Raw genomic sequence first — 14629 nt, forward strand, 5'->3', positions numbered from 1 at the left:
AACAGAATAGCTCAACGTGGCCCCCCTCAATAGTACACTTCTGCCGTCGTCTTGCTTGGGAGTGGGAGGGATACGCAAGAGACGAGATAGGTCCTGAATTCTGAGTACAACACTTAATTTCTATTTTAAGTCTGTTCGGTTGATTATTCACTTAGTTCTTTCTATTAGGTTATGATGAATGTTGACACCGTTGCGACGAAGAGACAGATTCTCTGTTCCATGAGCTGGAAAGCTGTCCACGGGGATTTTACATACATCTCGTCAGTATGCGAGTTGGGTGGTGGGTTCCTATGTACGCATCGAATGATAAATAAGGATTCGTGACACGTGTGGGACAGGATCCTAATATTTCCAGAGCAGGCGAGAAGTGCTCCGGCGCGGCGCAAGGAAGCTTTCTAACGGGCTGATGATATCCAGGATAATGTATTGGAACTTCCAAGGCACCAGAACTTTTGACACAATATCTGAAGGCCTCATATCCATCTCCCGCAGTCAGTCGTTCTGGTATTTGGTGAAAACTTCTAGAATACTTTGCGGACTAGATGTGCATCCGGGACCGCAAGTCTCTCGAGACCACCTGCTTTTCTGTGATGAACCGAATTTTGGTGTGCTCCCCGTGATCTTCGTAGTCGTCATGATCGTTGTCGTTTCCCATTATGGTACTGCGATTTGTTGTCGTCCACGGAGATACAACTTCAAACTTACTCTCAAGTGACTTCGCTTTCCTTCACCGTGATCTTGACTGCTTCATGAATGACGTTGATCAAGCCATAACAACCTTCTTGAACCAAACACAGAAAAGCGACGTGTCTGTTCCTAAAGAGACGTGGACTTACTTTCAATGCTCGCCGAATGACTGCCATTTTTGGCTGTGGCTAAGGTTCGGCAGTGCCAATGAGTCAAGACACTATGAACACCCACAGCAACGGAAACCTACCTGTGACTAAGTAAGTTGGCGTTGATTTGAAACGAGCGGAGAACGCATCAATAACTAGAGAGGGCATACCAGCGACATCCCATTAGACCCCAGACCCCGCCGCCGTCATTGAAGGCAGGCAGGTGGAGCGACGAGGTGGTGATAGGGCAAGTGCTTATGTACAACAGCCGATATTATCTAGATCAGCAGGTCCCTTTGACGAGAAACGATCAAAAAAAAAAGAAAGCAGCGTAACATTTGCACAGGGGATACCTCTGTGATAAGCCAGGAGGACCACCGGCAGTGTCACAGCCGAATGGCAGTAGGTAGTTTAGGTACATCCACCAGGTCAGTCAACGGTACGCTATTGAGGCAGCGAGCTTGGGGTCTGACTGCTGAACTGTATCTACTAATGTGAAAGCCTTTACCCGGTACAAGCTGAGGATGGAGGAGAGGCCACAGGCTTATGGCACTCATTACTGGCCACAGTGAGATTCGAAATCCCCAACCAATGACATGAATCAGTGCCTATAACACCGAAGGCCGTGAGTGGCGGCAAGAAACTATTTTAGGAAGTATTAAATCATCATACGCGTAGAAATATTCGGAGCAGCATGCGTACCCATGTTGAACGTTAATCAAGTGAATAGATAGTTGTACCAATGCCGAGTCTATTTGTAAGTTATAAAGTATAACTATGTTAAGAAGAGTGATCGGCAAATGCAGGATGCGCTTCATCCTCGTCTCACACAATAGCATGTGGATGCCGGTAGGACACAATCCTTTCATCACAAGGGTAGATCGATTTGGCATGAGATCAGGTTGTTTGCATGTGGAGGCCTGGGTCACTGTACTTCAATGGCTCTAGTAGGCCAATGAATCCGTGACTTGAGATACTTCTCCTGAAGTCCGTCTTGTTTTTCGTGACACTGGGACAAATCTCCTATTACGCCCTTCCGTTTGGGTGTGTTTATCGTCAGCGACAATGCTTACGGTAAATATGAGTTTTTGATAAAGCAATCGCACTCTATGTACGAATTCCAACGATGAAGCAATCGCACTTTAAGTCCGAATTTTGGAATGATGACGCAAGCGCACTTTCAGTCCGAATTTCTGGGTCTCGAATGGCAGAGCATATTGAGCAGTGTGTCATCGAGCATTGACCATAAGAAGGGGTGGTTAGTTTAGTGCATTAACGACGATGCCGATGAGAATTTGAACAAAGTTGTATGAGCTGTCTAAGAGGGGAAGCTTTGAAGCGCTTCTAAGACGTCTCGTCGATGGCGGAAGCAAGCGATGGGCAAGTTTGCGACTTCACGTAATACGGACACGTTTGCATGGGTAACGCCCAATAGTTTTGCTAGTCGGGAACCGTTTTCCGACGAAACGGAAATGACCAGATGTCGCTTCGACGTTATGAGGTTATTATGATGGGTTGGGCTTCGTGGCCTGCGCGGGCTACGCGGGTTACGCGGGGTGGGGGTCTGCGCTAGGTATGTTAGAAAGATTGAAGAGGCGCACTGTTACACAGCTCACAGCCATATACCTCCATAGTAAATACACTGGCAACCAACATCAAAACTATGAAGTCGGAGTCAGCATCTCCATTCCATGACCATATTCGTTGATTACCTAGTTCCCGAAGCTCCCAAAACAGTATCCTTTCACCTTTGCCAGTTCTATGCCTATGCGGCAGTCGAAGAAAGTCTTACTGCAGATATTCCTTCTTCCATCACTTAGCCGTCACCATCTAGTCAAACATATTCACAGTCGTTCCAAACGAGTCATAGCGATCACCACACAGCGCGAGCGAATTCGCTGACGATGCCGGTTGACGGACCAGAGCTTCACTACAACTAAGGTTGCAGAAACTTCACAAAGCAAGGCGTAATTTTTATTGACTGAAATCTACTATACGAAAACCAAGATGGCACGTTGTTTCCCTTACACGATGATGACGAAGACTGACGTAAAAAAGTCGGCGCTAGACCAAAAGCGCGGCATTTGGCTTGCAACATTGGAAAGTCATCAGAGCCGTTTCCATGTAGCAAGAGAAGACGTTACGGCCAAATTTCACAGGCAGCAGCAAATATTGGAATGGGAATTACACAATGACTTCTGTTTCATAAACCAGAAACGCCTGGACCGCGACGTCGCAAGCCTCTTTGACAAATATCAAACAGAGATCCGGGCATTTCGAAAGGCTGAGAGTGAAAGAGAGTACGCACATTCTCTCGATCATTTGAACAGGGAGGAGCAAGAAGTGATTCATCAGCACCAATCAATGTTTCCGCTGCCGACAGTATCAGTAGCACGAGTTCAGGACGAGACACCATTTTTGCCGACGCCCATTCACCAAGCGACAGCCTTGGCACGTACTGCCATGGTGACATCCCCGGCAGAGGCCCGCTCATGGCCAACACAAATCCAGGCTTCCCTAACACACGACGCTCGTTTTCGAGAAGAATCGTATCAGCAGAGGCACATTTTATCACCGCGTCGTCCAGCTAACAATGCCGAGTTTGCTCTTCGTTCTGACCGTGCATTAGACAACACGATGCCTAGGTCTTACACAAACTTCCACTCATATGAGGCCCTGGCGACCCACAGGCTTCATCACGACGAAGCCAGCAGCCCCCCTGGCCGCGCTTCGAGCTCACGGGATGCCGAAATCTACGGTCGTTCCCAACGAAGGATTGCTCAGTTTCGGGCAAATGAGGCCAAGCACAATTCATCACCAGACCATATCAGACAAACAGCGAGGCATGACCAGCTGATGAGAATCCATGGTCGAAGCGACCGACAAGCAAACGGGGAAACAGAGGTAACTTCTTCCAACAATGGGTACTGCGAAGCTGCAAAGTCGCGTAATGAAAGAATCGAGTTTGATGAAGTTTACCAAGACGGCAAAGCCGAGTTCAAGCATACGATTGTCAAATTCTCGAACAAGTTTTACATCTTAAAGTATGCTTCATTGTAGTAACCAAATCAAGAATACTCTACTGACTGATGGCAGATGCGACAAGCATGGCGTTCACTTTAAACAAAATGCTCTTATCGCAGCCGCAAAACATCTCAATAGTGCCCTCCACGGATTCCTAAAAAAGGATTTCTGCCAGGCCATCGAGTTTCTTGGCATCCGTGTCGTCAATTGTACAGATGCGCTGGCTAAGCTGAACAATGATTGCGTGCGTCACGCTTTTGCAATGGGATACAAGCCCATGAACCTATTGCGAAGCCGATATGATCCCCGCTCATGTCATGAAACGCCCACGCCTCCTCCCGAACAAGGTCTGTCGCTGCCAACGGTCTCTCAGCAGACACCAGAACAGGAGTACGTATCGGAAGACGTTCTGAACCCCAAGCCAGGGGAGCTCTACTGGGCCAATTGCCTGAAGACCAACAAGGCGTCGGTGGTGATGGCCTTGGGATGGAAGGATCTATCAATGTGTGGGCGGGATGAGATGTTTTGCGATCTGAATTTGCACAAAGATATGCCCAGGCCTCGTTGTTATAAATTTGACAATGAGGGAATCATCGGTTGGGCTGCAGGTTACGGTGATGGGGAGTCGCTGGTGTCGTCTCGCGAGGTAGCGGTCATGCGGTGCGAGAGAAATGGAGAGGACTCTTTCATGTGGACGAGCGTACGACTGTTGAAGCCCTTTCATCTCGACGGCCCTGACCGACACTGGGAAGCCGACGCAGGCGAACTTCGAACTCTACAGGTTTATGCCAGGATCCGAGGCTTTGACTCATTCGAGAGCATGCTCGCTCATCAAGCTGTCGTGGAGGACCCGCGCCAAAGTCACTCAAGTACCGCAACAAAACCGCACCCTGTGAGAAACTATTCGGAATCCGAGTTGCAAAGCACCGAATTACGCAACCATTCGCGATCTGGTTCTGACACGGAAGTTGTGGAAGATGATGCTGTCACAGTAATGCGGAGCACACCCTCAACAGGTTCAAGGAACTCTACCAATATTCAGGAAACTGGAAGAAGCGATGTTGAATCTCCCAGCAGCCACATCTGGCACTCTTCCAATGCCCAGCACCTTAAGTTGGTCTGCCATGAAACTGGCCCTAAGAATTCTCCTGTGACGCCGACATCACTGAATACCGAGAGGGCTAACCAGCCAGGGAACTTCCCGACTTTCGAAAGCCGGTCTCTACCCAACACCAGGGAGAAGACTTCTTCCCGTAGCCCAGAAGTATCAGTGGTTTCCTCCTTGGAACAGCCTCGCCCAGGCCAAAATAGAGAGGAGGCGACCAGAACGTGTACACCGCATCCTGAGCATCACCCGGACACCATAGAGGTCTTGCTATCCCCGCCGAATGAATCACCTCACCAGCAACCAAGACATGGAGCCGACCGACCCCATCCGGCCTCCACACGAGCTAGACACCGGAGAAAATCGCAGCACGCGGTTGTTCGGCAATTGAGAAGCCGGTTCGTGTCAACTGACAGCCACAAGTCCTCAATACGGCGCAAGTAACAAGGGTGGGGAAGTTACGGCTTACGACCTCGATTTCAAGACTTATTTGGAGAGCGGCAAAATTCCCTCCTCGAAGGCTGCCAAGAAAAGCCTCGACAGCATCTCTCAGACGATCAAGAACGCCCAGATACCAACCTTACGGTTGTCAATGTGGTGGTCGCGACGCACACAGATCTATCAACACCACAATATTGGCCTTCTGGTGTCGAATTCGTGTTCTTTTGACGCCGATGTAGGAGTCTTCTGTTGAGACTCTGGCCTTGTATCTAACATGCGAGGCAAGAGGTGAGGAATTCGTAATCGTCAACAGTTACGTTGGAAGTAGGCTCTATTGCTGAGAGCTCAATAGACAATTTGATTGGAATTTGGAGCTTTGTTTGAACCATATGTTCACCAACTTAATCAAAACCAACACCAGGATCAAATTCAAACATCGGCAGCACTCGCAAGTCGCTTAAAGCATGAGAAAAACATCTAAGGCTATCTTATGAGGAGGAAGCTTGGGGTACACCACTTAGCTAGTAGAACTTCAACCCTAAAGCTATTGAGCAACTTACCTCGTGCAAATAACCCACGAAGTTTCATGCTTATCTTTGTATGCCCTACTCTCGACATCTTAAGAGTTGACAATGAGTGTATTGATGTGGTATTGCAGGGAACTGCTGACACCACAGAGGATTCGGAGGAAACGCACTGCGACTATCAGCACCACATACGTGGCAGGGTCATTCTGCATCAACTCATTCTGGGAAGACCGCTAGAAATCATTAGTAATCTTTCAGGTCGTGCAACAAGATGGTTCATCACATCGCGGTTAGCTAACGCAGCTCATTCAGCCTGGAGAACAAGAAGCGCACAACCCGGAGATAGCAGCGCCAGGTGGTTGAGACACAAGTAGCCGCGGGGTGCCTGGAAAAAACAGTGTGTGATAAGTTTGATGGAACAGAAGAGAACTTGCATTTCAAAGTATGTAGACACCATATTGCTGGATGTTTATGTTATTTTTGCGCCACTTCCCTAACTTGTCACAGCTACAACTTCTCACGCACGTACTTAACGTTGAACACTGCAAGCTGTCTGATCATTTTGACCGAGCAGTTCTTCATGATTATTTCAAACTCTGTTCTGGGCACCTCGCTATCGTCTCTGTTATTATCGTACCCACGGCCGCCACTGTCATCTTCGTCGCAATTATCGTCGTCGTCTCCGTATAGCAGTCGTTGATGTCGTTGATGTCGTTACCGTTGTCCTGCTGCAGTAACGTTCAACTTCCAAAAGGCGGCTGACCGACTAGCTGAACGATGAGATGTGAGGGTATGAAAATAAAATTGGACCAACAACCTCAGAGCAGTGATCATGAAGGACCGGCGCTGATCTGGACTAAACGACTGCCCCGTACTTTCGGCGCTGGAGCACTATATATGCCTATTAATGGTCATTGCTTTTCCGCTTGGCAAGAGAACCAAAATAAACGTGAATATCTTTGAACATGTTCATCCAAAGTGCGCAATTTAATTTAGTTGGTTGTGCATTGAGTACTGAAGTGATGTCTTGAACTTTATTTCAATAAAATAGGGGCTGGAGCCAACAATAGCTCTGCTTACCGCGTGCTGCGGCTGCGGGGTGGCCGGCCTACGGCTGCATCTATGTGCTCAGGGACGAGTCAAGCATGGACGGGCCTGTCCGCAATTGATTAAATAACGGCCAGTCCGGCCCCGCTCCGCCGGGCCCATGGCACCATGCTTGGTCCGTTAATCAACTTTCCAGATATTCTCCAATGATAGAAATGTCCGAAGCCGATCATTCCTTTCCAATGATGTTGCCTATTAAAGGATTTGAGCACCGCACACGCCTTTTCGTGTGTAGATAGATGTTTGGTATTATCCTGTGTGTTGTTGCTGCGTCATCCAACTACCTGTCAGTCTTTACCCTCACCAATGTCTCGCACTAGTCATTCATTTCCGCCGGGAACCTTCCGTGTACTGTTCCTATGGCTTTCACTCCTTAACCTTTTGCTCCCCATCAGCGCATCGCCCACGCCCGCTACCTCCGATCGAAAGCTTGCTAAACGGGTGAAGCAACAGTTCCCTTGGTTTGATGATACTTACGAAGGCCGTGCCGACAAGGGAGAATGGCTGAAGGGTCTTCTGCCCTTGGATCCCGCAAAAGCGCAAGAATATAATGGTGGAGCGTCGGTTGCCAGCCCGTTCCAGAACCCGGAGGAGGTTTTGGAATGGGGCTGGACACCGAATGTCTATTTCTTCCCATATGCGGGCGGTCGAAGGCCCGACTTCGGGAACCTGTTGGACCCTGCATTCGAGGACACAGCTTTCCCGGTAAACAAAGCGGAAAACACAGTTTGGAATCTGGTCCACGATCGGGAATTCAAGAAAGCAAATGGCCAAACAGGATATGTGAGCAGAGCCATGACACCTCAACTGATCCATCGTACTAATCTTCTCGTTCTGCCAGCCCACGATGGCGCATTACACCAACGTCGTAAACCCGAAGTCTGGTGCATTCATTTTCGACTCAAACTACAGCCCTACTTATGCAAAGAGCACGAATGGAAAAGGGGATATCCCCGACTTAGACACGGCGTCCGATATTGCCTACTTCCAGTGGCGAGACGGCTGTCTATCTGGAGGTGATGATCCTAAGAGGCTTAAGGTCATTTTCCGGTCGCACGTTGTCTATAACAAGACGTTTCAAATCGTGATGGAGGCCTTGCGAAGAGCAAAATATACCCAGGTCCCCGAATGGGACCAACGAATTACATTCAAGATGGATACCGACGAGGGTCTTGCTATCCTGGGAAGCACCCACGGCGCTTCAACAGCCTGGATGCTTATTCAGCACAAGGAGGAGCTTGGGTTGAAGGATATTACGGAAGTGGTGGTTTGGGCAGCGAACGGAGCCTTCCCGTTGACGCGAAACCCAAATTTGGCCAATCTGAACTTGAGGTTTACGATCGTCGACGTTTAGAGGCATCGAAGGATATTTCAACGCAGCGTTTGTTTCAATTATGACTTGGAAATTTCCAGTTCTGCTGGCAATCTAATGTGTGGCGTCTTCGCTCGTGAAGAGAGAATTTCGCAAGCAACATGCAGAGTTCGGTTCACTGGGTCTGTCGGTAGCTCGTCTTTGTTTGCTAGCGTGTTCCAGACAGCTGGTCAAGCTACTTTATAGCTTCAACATAATGATATTCTGATACCCGGGGAAAATTTCATTGGCCTGCTTAGCAGCCTCTGCCTGCCTGCAACCCAGAAACCCTCTCCTGCATGCTTGTTTTGAGCACCTCAAAGGCAGGGGCCACTCTCTTCATACTTGGTTCTGGGGAGTCCTCCAAAGTTTTTTCCTCGTCTGCCAGGCACGTTTGAACTTCTTGCTCTGGCTGCGACGGCTTTTCTGCCGCTTGAAGCTGACCTGTTTCTCGATTGCCGTTGACTGGGCTATCCTCAGGGCTGTCCTCAGTTCATGCCAGTTGACTTCCTGGCTCGAGCCTGGGAAACCGAAGAAACACAACATCCTTCCGTCATACTAGGCTTTCCATTGTGCCGCATCAGATGCGAATGCTGGTGCATTGGGGCTGTGTAGGGCTCGTACTTCAACGTCTAGTGTATTGCAAGATCAGCCTCGAATTCCTCATGCAGAACGAAAACAGCATGATGCTATCGGAACATCAAGCAGCTTACCAAAATGGGTTTTTGAATTGGCTTGTGGAAGTTTCCACTCCCTTACATTCTGAGTGCTGAAAATAACTCAACCAAAGACCGCCAGCTGCTTCAGACGCAGGCAATCACCATATACTGGCCGTACACACTCGAAGTTCGTCCGCCAGAGTCAGTGCAATGGCCGTGACTAGTTTTTATCTCCGGGCCAGAGGTCCAGCGACGAACAAGCTTATGATGGCGAAATCGTCTTTTGTATTGACAGTGGTATTAACAGGGGTGACCTTTGCTGCGCTGATTGAGCCAATCTTCAATGCTGCAGCCCTGAACTTACTGCCGGGATAAATGAAGAAGAAACGCAGACAACTCACCGCCGCGAGGTTCAACTATCATCATCTCCTTCGAATACAGATGTGACAAGGTGGAAAGACGTCATCCACCGAAGGTGAGGTCTTGCACAGACAAGTAGAAAGGATCCACGGATTTGCCCCTTATGTGGGTTGAAATACTTGCAATAAGAGATGTGGATGGAATTCTTGTCAGACTTCTACTCCCAATCCGACCTTTGGAGAGGCATTGAGGATTCAGATCAACTGTGTTGCGTACATAAAAGGGGATTTCCTAATTAAATGTGATGAGCCGTCCCTTCTACTGATGTAAGTTCGACGAGATTCAAGAGACACTGGAACGGGCGGGGCCAGGGCTTTCAATTATGATCATGGTCAGGTTGATTCATCTACGCTATATATAGCCGCATCGGCCTCAACTGAACTGTCTCTGAATGCCTTTAAAGGGAGGCACAAAAGACCACACAAAATTACAACACCACTCAGCATCTTCATAGGAGATCAATAGTAATGATCTAAAATGCTTTATTTACGATGCAAAGAAACTTTATACAGAGTCTAGAAGGAAACATGTTGTACGATGAAGGCTCGGGACGGTGTAACTCATGACATCAACCAATATAACCCCGCCCCAGTGGTGTCCGCTCAGCACTTGAGGGCTACCTAGTACTTGTGCATGTGGACATGGCGTCTGAAGCGCATGGCCTGGCGAGCAGCGCGCTTCTCGGAGCGCTTGCAGTTCTCGGGGGCAGGGGTGGTGGTCGAGTTGCTGCCGGAGCCGCTGACCTTGAAGGCGGCGATCTTCTCGGCGGCGTGCTCGGCGGTGATCATGATGATGGCCTGGGTGTTGCCGGTGGGGAGGTCCGGGTGGATGGAGGCGTCGACGACGAAGAGGTTGTCGGTGCCGTAGACCTTGGTGTCGAGGTCGACAACGGCGGTGCCGTTACCGGAGCGGCCGTCGTCGGTGCCCATCTTGGCGGAGCCGACCCAGTGGTCGCCCGAGATCATCTTGGTGGAGATGATGTCCTCGGGGGTGGCGCCCGGGGTGACGTAGCTAAGGGTGGAGTTGCTGCCGCTGGTGAGGTCGAGCCAGTACTGCACGAAGTCGGACATGGCCTTGCGGTCCTCGGTGTCGATGAGCCAGGGCTTGGTGTTGAGGACGGTGTTGCCCGAGGCGGAGATGCCGAGCTCGCCGAGGGTAGACGTGCCGTGGGTGAGGAACGTGCGGACGGTGATGATGCCGTTCTGCATGGCGGAGGCGGTGCCCTGGAGGTAGCGGGTGCGGCCGTCGGCGCCCTCGGCGGAGGTCCAAAGGTGCATGCGCTGCGCGGCCTGGGTGATGGGGCCGGAGCCCTCCTTATAGAGAGCCAGGTCGGAGGTCACGGGGTTGGAGGCGATGGCGTTGAAGCCGTAGGCGGTGAAGTTGGTCTGGGAGTTGAACTGGAGCATCACCTGGGCGTGGTCCTGGAGGTGGTGGCCGACGGGGAGGTCGATCCAGTCAGCTTCGGCGGGGAGGGTGACACCGGTGGAGGCGGCGCCCTGCTTGACGATGGCGAGGGCGTCCGACTTGCCGATGCCGGAGTTCCAGAGGATACGGGGGGAGGACATGGCGCCGGCGGCGAGGACGACCTTGCCGCCCTGGTTGACCTTGATGATCTGCTTGCTGCCGTCGGCGGCCTGGGTGAGGACGCCGGTGATGGTGCTGCCGGTGCGCTCGACCTGGATCACCTTGGTCTCGAGCTTGAGGGTGAAGTTGGGCAGCTGCTGGGCAAAGGGCATGTAGGTGCGGGCAGGGCCGGCGCGGAGGTTATCCTTGATGGACCACGAGGGGCGGGAGAAGACGGCCTGCTTCTCGTTGGGAGACTCGATGGAGTCAACCTCCTTCCAGCCCTTGCCGCTCAGGAGGCCGGACAGGACCCTGTAGGTGAGGTCGTCGTAGTACTTCTTGTCGTCAGAGGGCTCCGTGGTGCCGGGGTTGCGCTCGTACAGACGCTCGGCGGCGGCGGACATGTCGGCCCAGTTCCAGCCCTTGGGCCAGCGCTGGAAGTCGTGCTCAGGGGGGTGGATGAAGTTGAGACCGTTGATGGAGCTGGAACCGCCCAACAGGCAGCCGGCGGTGGAGGCAGTGTCACTGCACATGCTGATGCCAGAGAGGGAGGTCATGGAGCTGCCGAGAGCGGGGATGTCGTAGGGGGTGAGGGTGTCGTTCCAGGGGAGAGCCAAGTCAGAGCCCAGGGGGACGGTGTTGGCAGGGCCCCGCTCGATGAGGAGGACGCTGGCGCCGCTCTCAGCGATACGCTCGGCAGCGATGATGCCTGCAGGGCCACCGCCGACGACGATGACATCGTAGGTGCTGTTGGAGGTGGTGATGGGAGTGGTGCTGTTACCGGGAACAGGAGTGGTAGTGCCGTTGCCAGGGACGGGGGTAGTCTCAACCTCCTTCGCGTACTTGGACCACTCCTCGAACTTGGCGGACTTGGCACTGGCGATGTCAAGACCAAACTGGCCGAAACCAGCAGAGTGGTAGTTGAGGGCACTCGCGGGGTCGGAGGGAGTGGTCGGGCTGGTGTCGGAGAAGGCCCAACCCAGGATGGGAGACTCGCCGGCCAGGGTCGTCGCGGTGGAGTCGACGCAGTTGCTGCACAGGAAAGTGTACGAGAAGTGGGTGCTGTTGACGAAGGTACCGTTGGCGATGGGGGTCGCCTTGACCTCGGTCTTGGTGTAGACGTCAGGGTTGGAGTACGCGCTGCCCATTCTGAACGAGGTGACGATGTCCTCGCCATCGGCCCAGGCGACGAACAGCAGACCGTTCAACATGCCTCCCTTCAACGACACGGCACCCCAGTTGCCCTTGGTAGAGATGGGCACAACCATCTGACCGATGAAGTCGGTGCCGGTGGTCTCGGGGACGGCAATACCGAAACTGTAGGGGTAGGCGTCGGGCTTGTATCGCTGGAAGTCGATGCCGGTCTGGGGATCGGTGTAAGCCGAGGCGCGGAGCTGGGCGGAGGCGGATCCGGCGAGCCCAAAAAGGGCCGCGGCTCCCGAGATTGTGTAACGCATGGTGAGAATCGCTTTCAAGGTGTCTTCTAATTTCGAGTTTTAGAGGTGATCGGGGTGAATGAGTGGCTTGGAGGTTGTCCAAAAGTGAATGTAAGTGTTGTGAGAGAACGAACGTTAACCTCTAGGGTCAACAGGATGATTTCTGAAAAGAATGACAAAACACCGTACTAGCGGTGACTCGAAAAGGAAGGAATGCAGCGAAGATGCGGCTCAACAAACAACGAGAGAAACACAAGACCTGTGTCGGGGCAGCTCTGGTGTTCATGTTATATCTCTTCAACCAGGAACACTCCGTCTCTATCTTGGCATCCTTTGCACTGAACAATTAGGAAATACCCCCACTCAAGCAAGTTTCCTTAATCTCGAGCACCTAAGGGGTGCATACCGATAGGCCGGGGTCCGTTGGCGCCAGACCGGGGGCCAGAGATTCTCCATGTCAGGGTTCCAAATATCATGCTTTTTTCGCATAGTGCATGCTTTTTACATCAGCCCAAAAAGGCAATAATTTGACCCACTTTTCCGGAATAATATATTAATCTAGCGCGTTTTACCTAATTAGGCTAGCTGCAAGCCTTTTTTAACTACTAACCCTCTACTAGGATTGTAAATTATGCGTTTTTTCCTCCTATAACTAGTATTACCCTAAATTGCTACCTAACTGCTGCGATAGCTACTTATAACGCTAAAGCCTCTTAAATATAGCTATAGTTTTAGAATTTTGCAGATAATATAGCTAAATTACTAAAAGTTTAGTATAAATATTATAGTTAAGTTACTATTATTAGTATTATATATTAAGCTACCTATCTTAAGAGATATAATCTATACTAAAACGCCTAAGCCTACTTTATACCTCTAATTACTACTACCCTCTAGTAATTAACTACTATAGAGGAGTTTAAGACCTCTATTAATAAGTAGAACTATAAGGTAGCCCTTATTATATTTACTAATAGGTATATTTTTACTGCCTATAAGGATTAATAGTCTTATAACTTCTTCTAAGTATTATAACCCTACTAGAAGCCTCTATTAGTATATATCTTACGTAAAATCTACCTACTGTATATCTATAACGATATTCTCACTAAAGTTTAACTTAATATTAAAAAAGCGCCCTACCTTAATATTACTTTTAATAGCTCTGCTAACTTAGGTAATAACTATGTTATTAATATATTAGTATATATCCTTAATAGCTCTGCTTTTTATTAGTGTACTTAGGTAACTGCTAACTGCTCTTATAACGTTACTATTAGCGTTAGCAAACTCTTACCTATCCTAGAGGATATTATAACTACTTAAGGTATTATTAAACTCTCTTATATTAATAGTATTACTATAGATATAAATAGTATAATAAGATCTCTCTATAATAACTTATTATAACTACCTTCTCTCTGTTACTACCTACCTACTTTTTATAACTTATATAGTATTTAACTACTTATTAGTAATATCTATAAGTTAGTACTTTACCTACCTATTATTTAAAAGGCTGCTAAAATTATAGCTTACTTCTATAATACTAAGTTGTAGTTAGTATACCTATAGTAAGAGCAAAAGAGGGTTTATAATAGTAAGTAGAAGTTACTAATTACCTTATTGTTTACTCACTAGGGTAATATAGAGTAATACTTCTACTCTATACTTAACTCTAAAGTCGCCCTACTTAACTATATTGCCTACTTAGATATCGCTAAATAACGCTTTAATACTATTAGAGAGGGTACCTCTATACTTATAGCTAGTATTATTACCCTAATTAATAATAAATTCTTTTAGGTTAAAGTAGAGGCTTTATAGCGCCTTTTTAAGCTAATTACCTCTATAATTAAGACCTTTAAGGCTAACTGCTCCTACCTTAGCTATATACTACTGCGTTAAGACTCTCTATGAGAGATATAGTAGGCTATTAAAGCTAGCAGTAACCTTAATATTAATTAGCTACTAATCTAGTAGAAGTATAATATATACTGCGAAAAGTAGTTATACCTAATTAATATTGTTGCTACTACCCTTATACTATAAGTACTTAAGCGCCTATTAACTAATGAGGAGTATAAAATAACTTTTACCTACTTTAATAGCTACACCTCTATTCTTAAGATTACTTACGCTTAGTATATTAAGCTTATT

At 49.0% G+C, this 14629-nt stretch overlaps 3 protein-coding genes across 3 annotated transcripts; 2 read left to right on the forward strand and 1 right to left on the reverse strand.

Moving 5' to 3' along the window:
* Positions 1-3473: 3473 nt before the first annotated feature.
* GCG54_00012784 (uncharacterized protein) lies at positions 3474-4756 on the forward strand (the record flags this gene model as incomplete). The annotated part of the gene is made up of 3 exons (XM_045412653.1): positions 3474-3880; positions 3933-4560; positions 4613-4756. 3 exons carry the CDS (start codon positions 3474-3476, stop codon positions 4754-4756), a joined length of 1179 nt encoding a protein of 392 aa, XP_045268659.1.
* A 2590-nt stretch (positions 4757-7346) lies between these two features.
* On the forward strand, positions 7347-8394 carry GCG54_00012785 (uncharacterized protein; the record flags this gene model as incomplete). The annotated part of the gene is made up of 2 exons (XM_045412654.1): positions 7347-7823; positions 7882-8394. The coding sequence occupies 2 exons, from the start codon at positions 7347-7349 to the stop codon at positions 8392-8394; spliced, it is 990 nt and encodes a 329-aa protein (XP_045268660.1).
* A 1696-nt stretch (positions 8395-10090) lies between these two features.
* GCG54_00012786 (Cellobiose dehydrogenase) lies at positions 10091-12490 on the reverse strand (the record flags this gene model as incomplete). Its single annotated transcript, XM_045412655.1, has 1 exon — positions 10091-12490. One exon carries the CDS (start codon positions 12488-12490, stop codon positions 10091-10093), a length of 2400 nt encoding a protein of 799 aa, XP_045268661.1.
* Between the last annotated feature and the right edge of the window lie 2139 nt (positions 12491-14629).

This window comes from Colletotrichum gloeosporioides (assembly GCF_011800055.1).
Source record: "Colletotrichum gloeosporioides strain Lc1 chromosome Unknown consensus_16, whole genome shotgun sequence".
In the NCBI taxonomy this organism is placed as follows: domain Eukaryota; kingdom Fungi; phylum Ascomycota; class Sordariomycetes; order Glomerellales; family Glomerellaceae; genus Colletotrichum; species Colletotrichum gloeosporioides.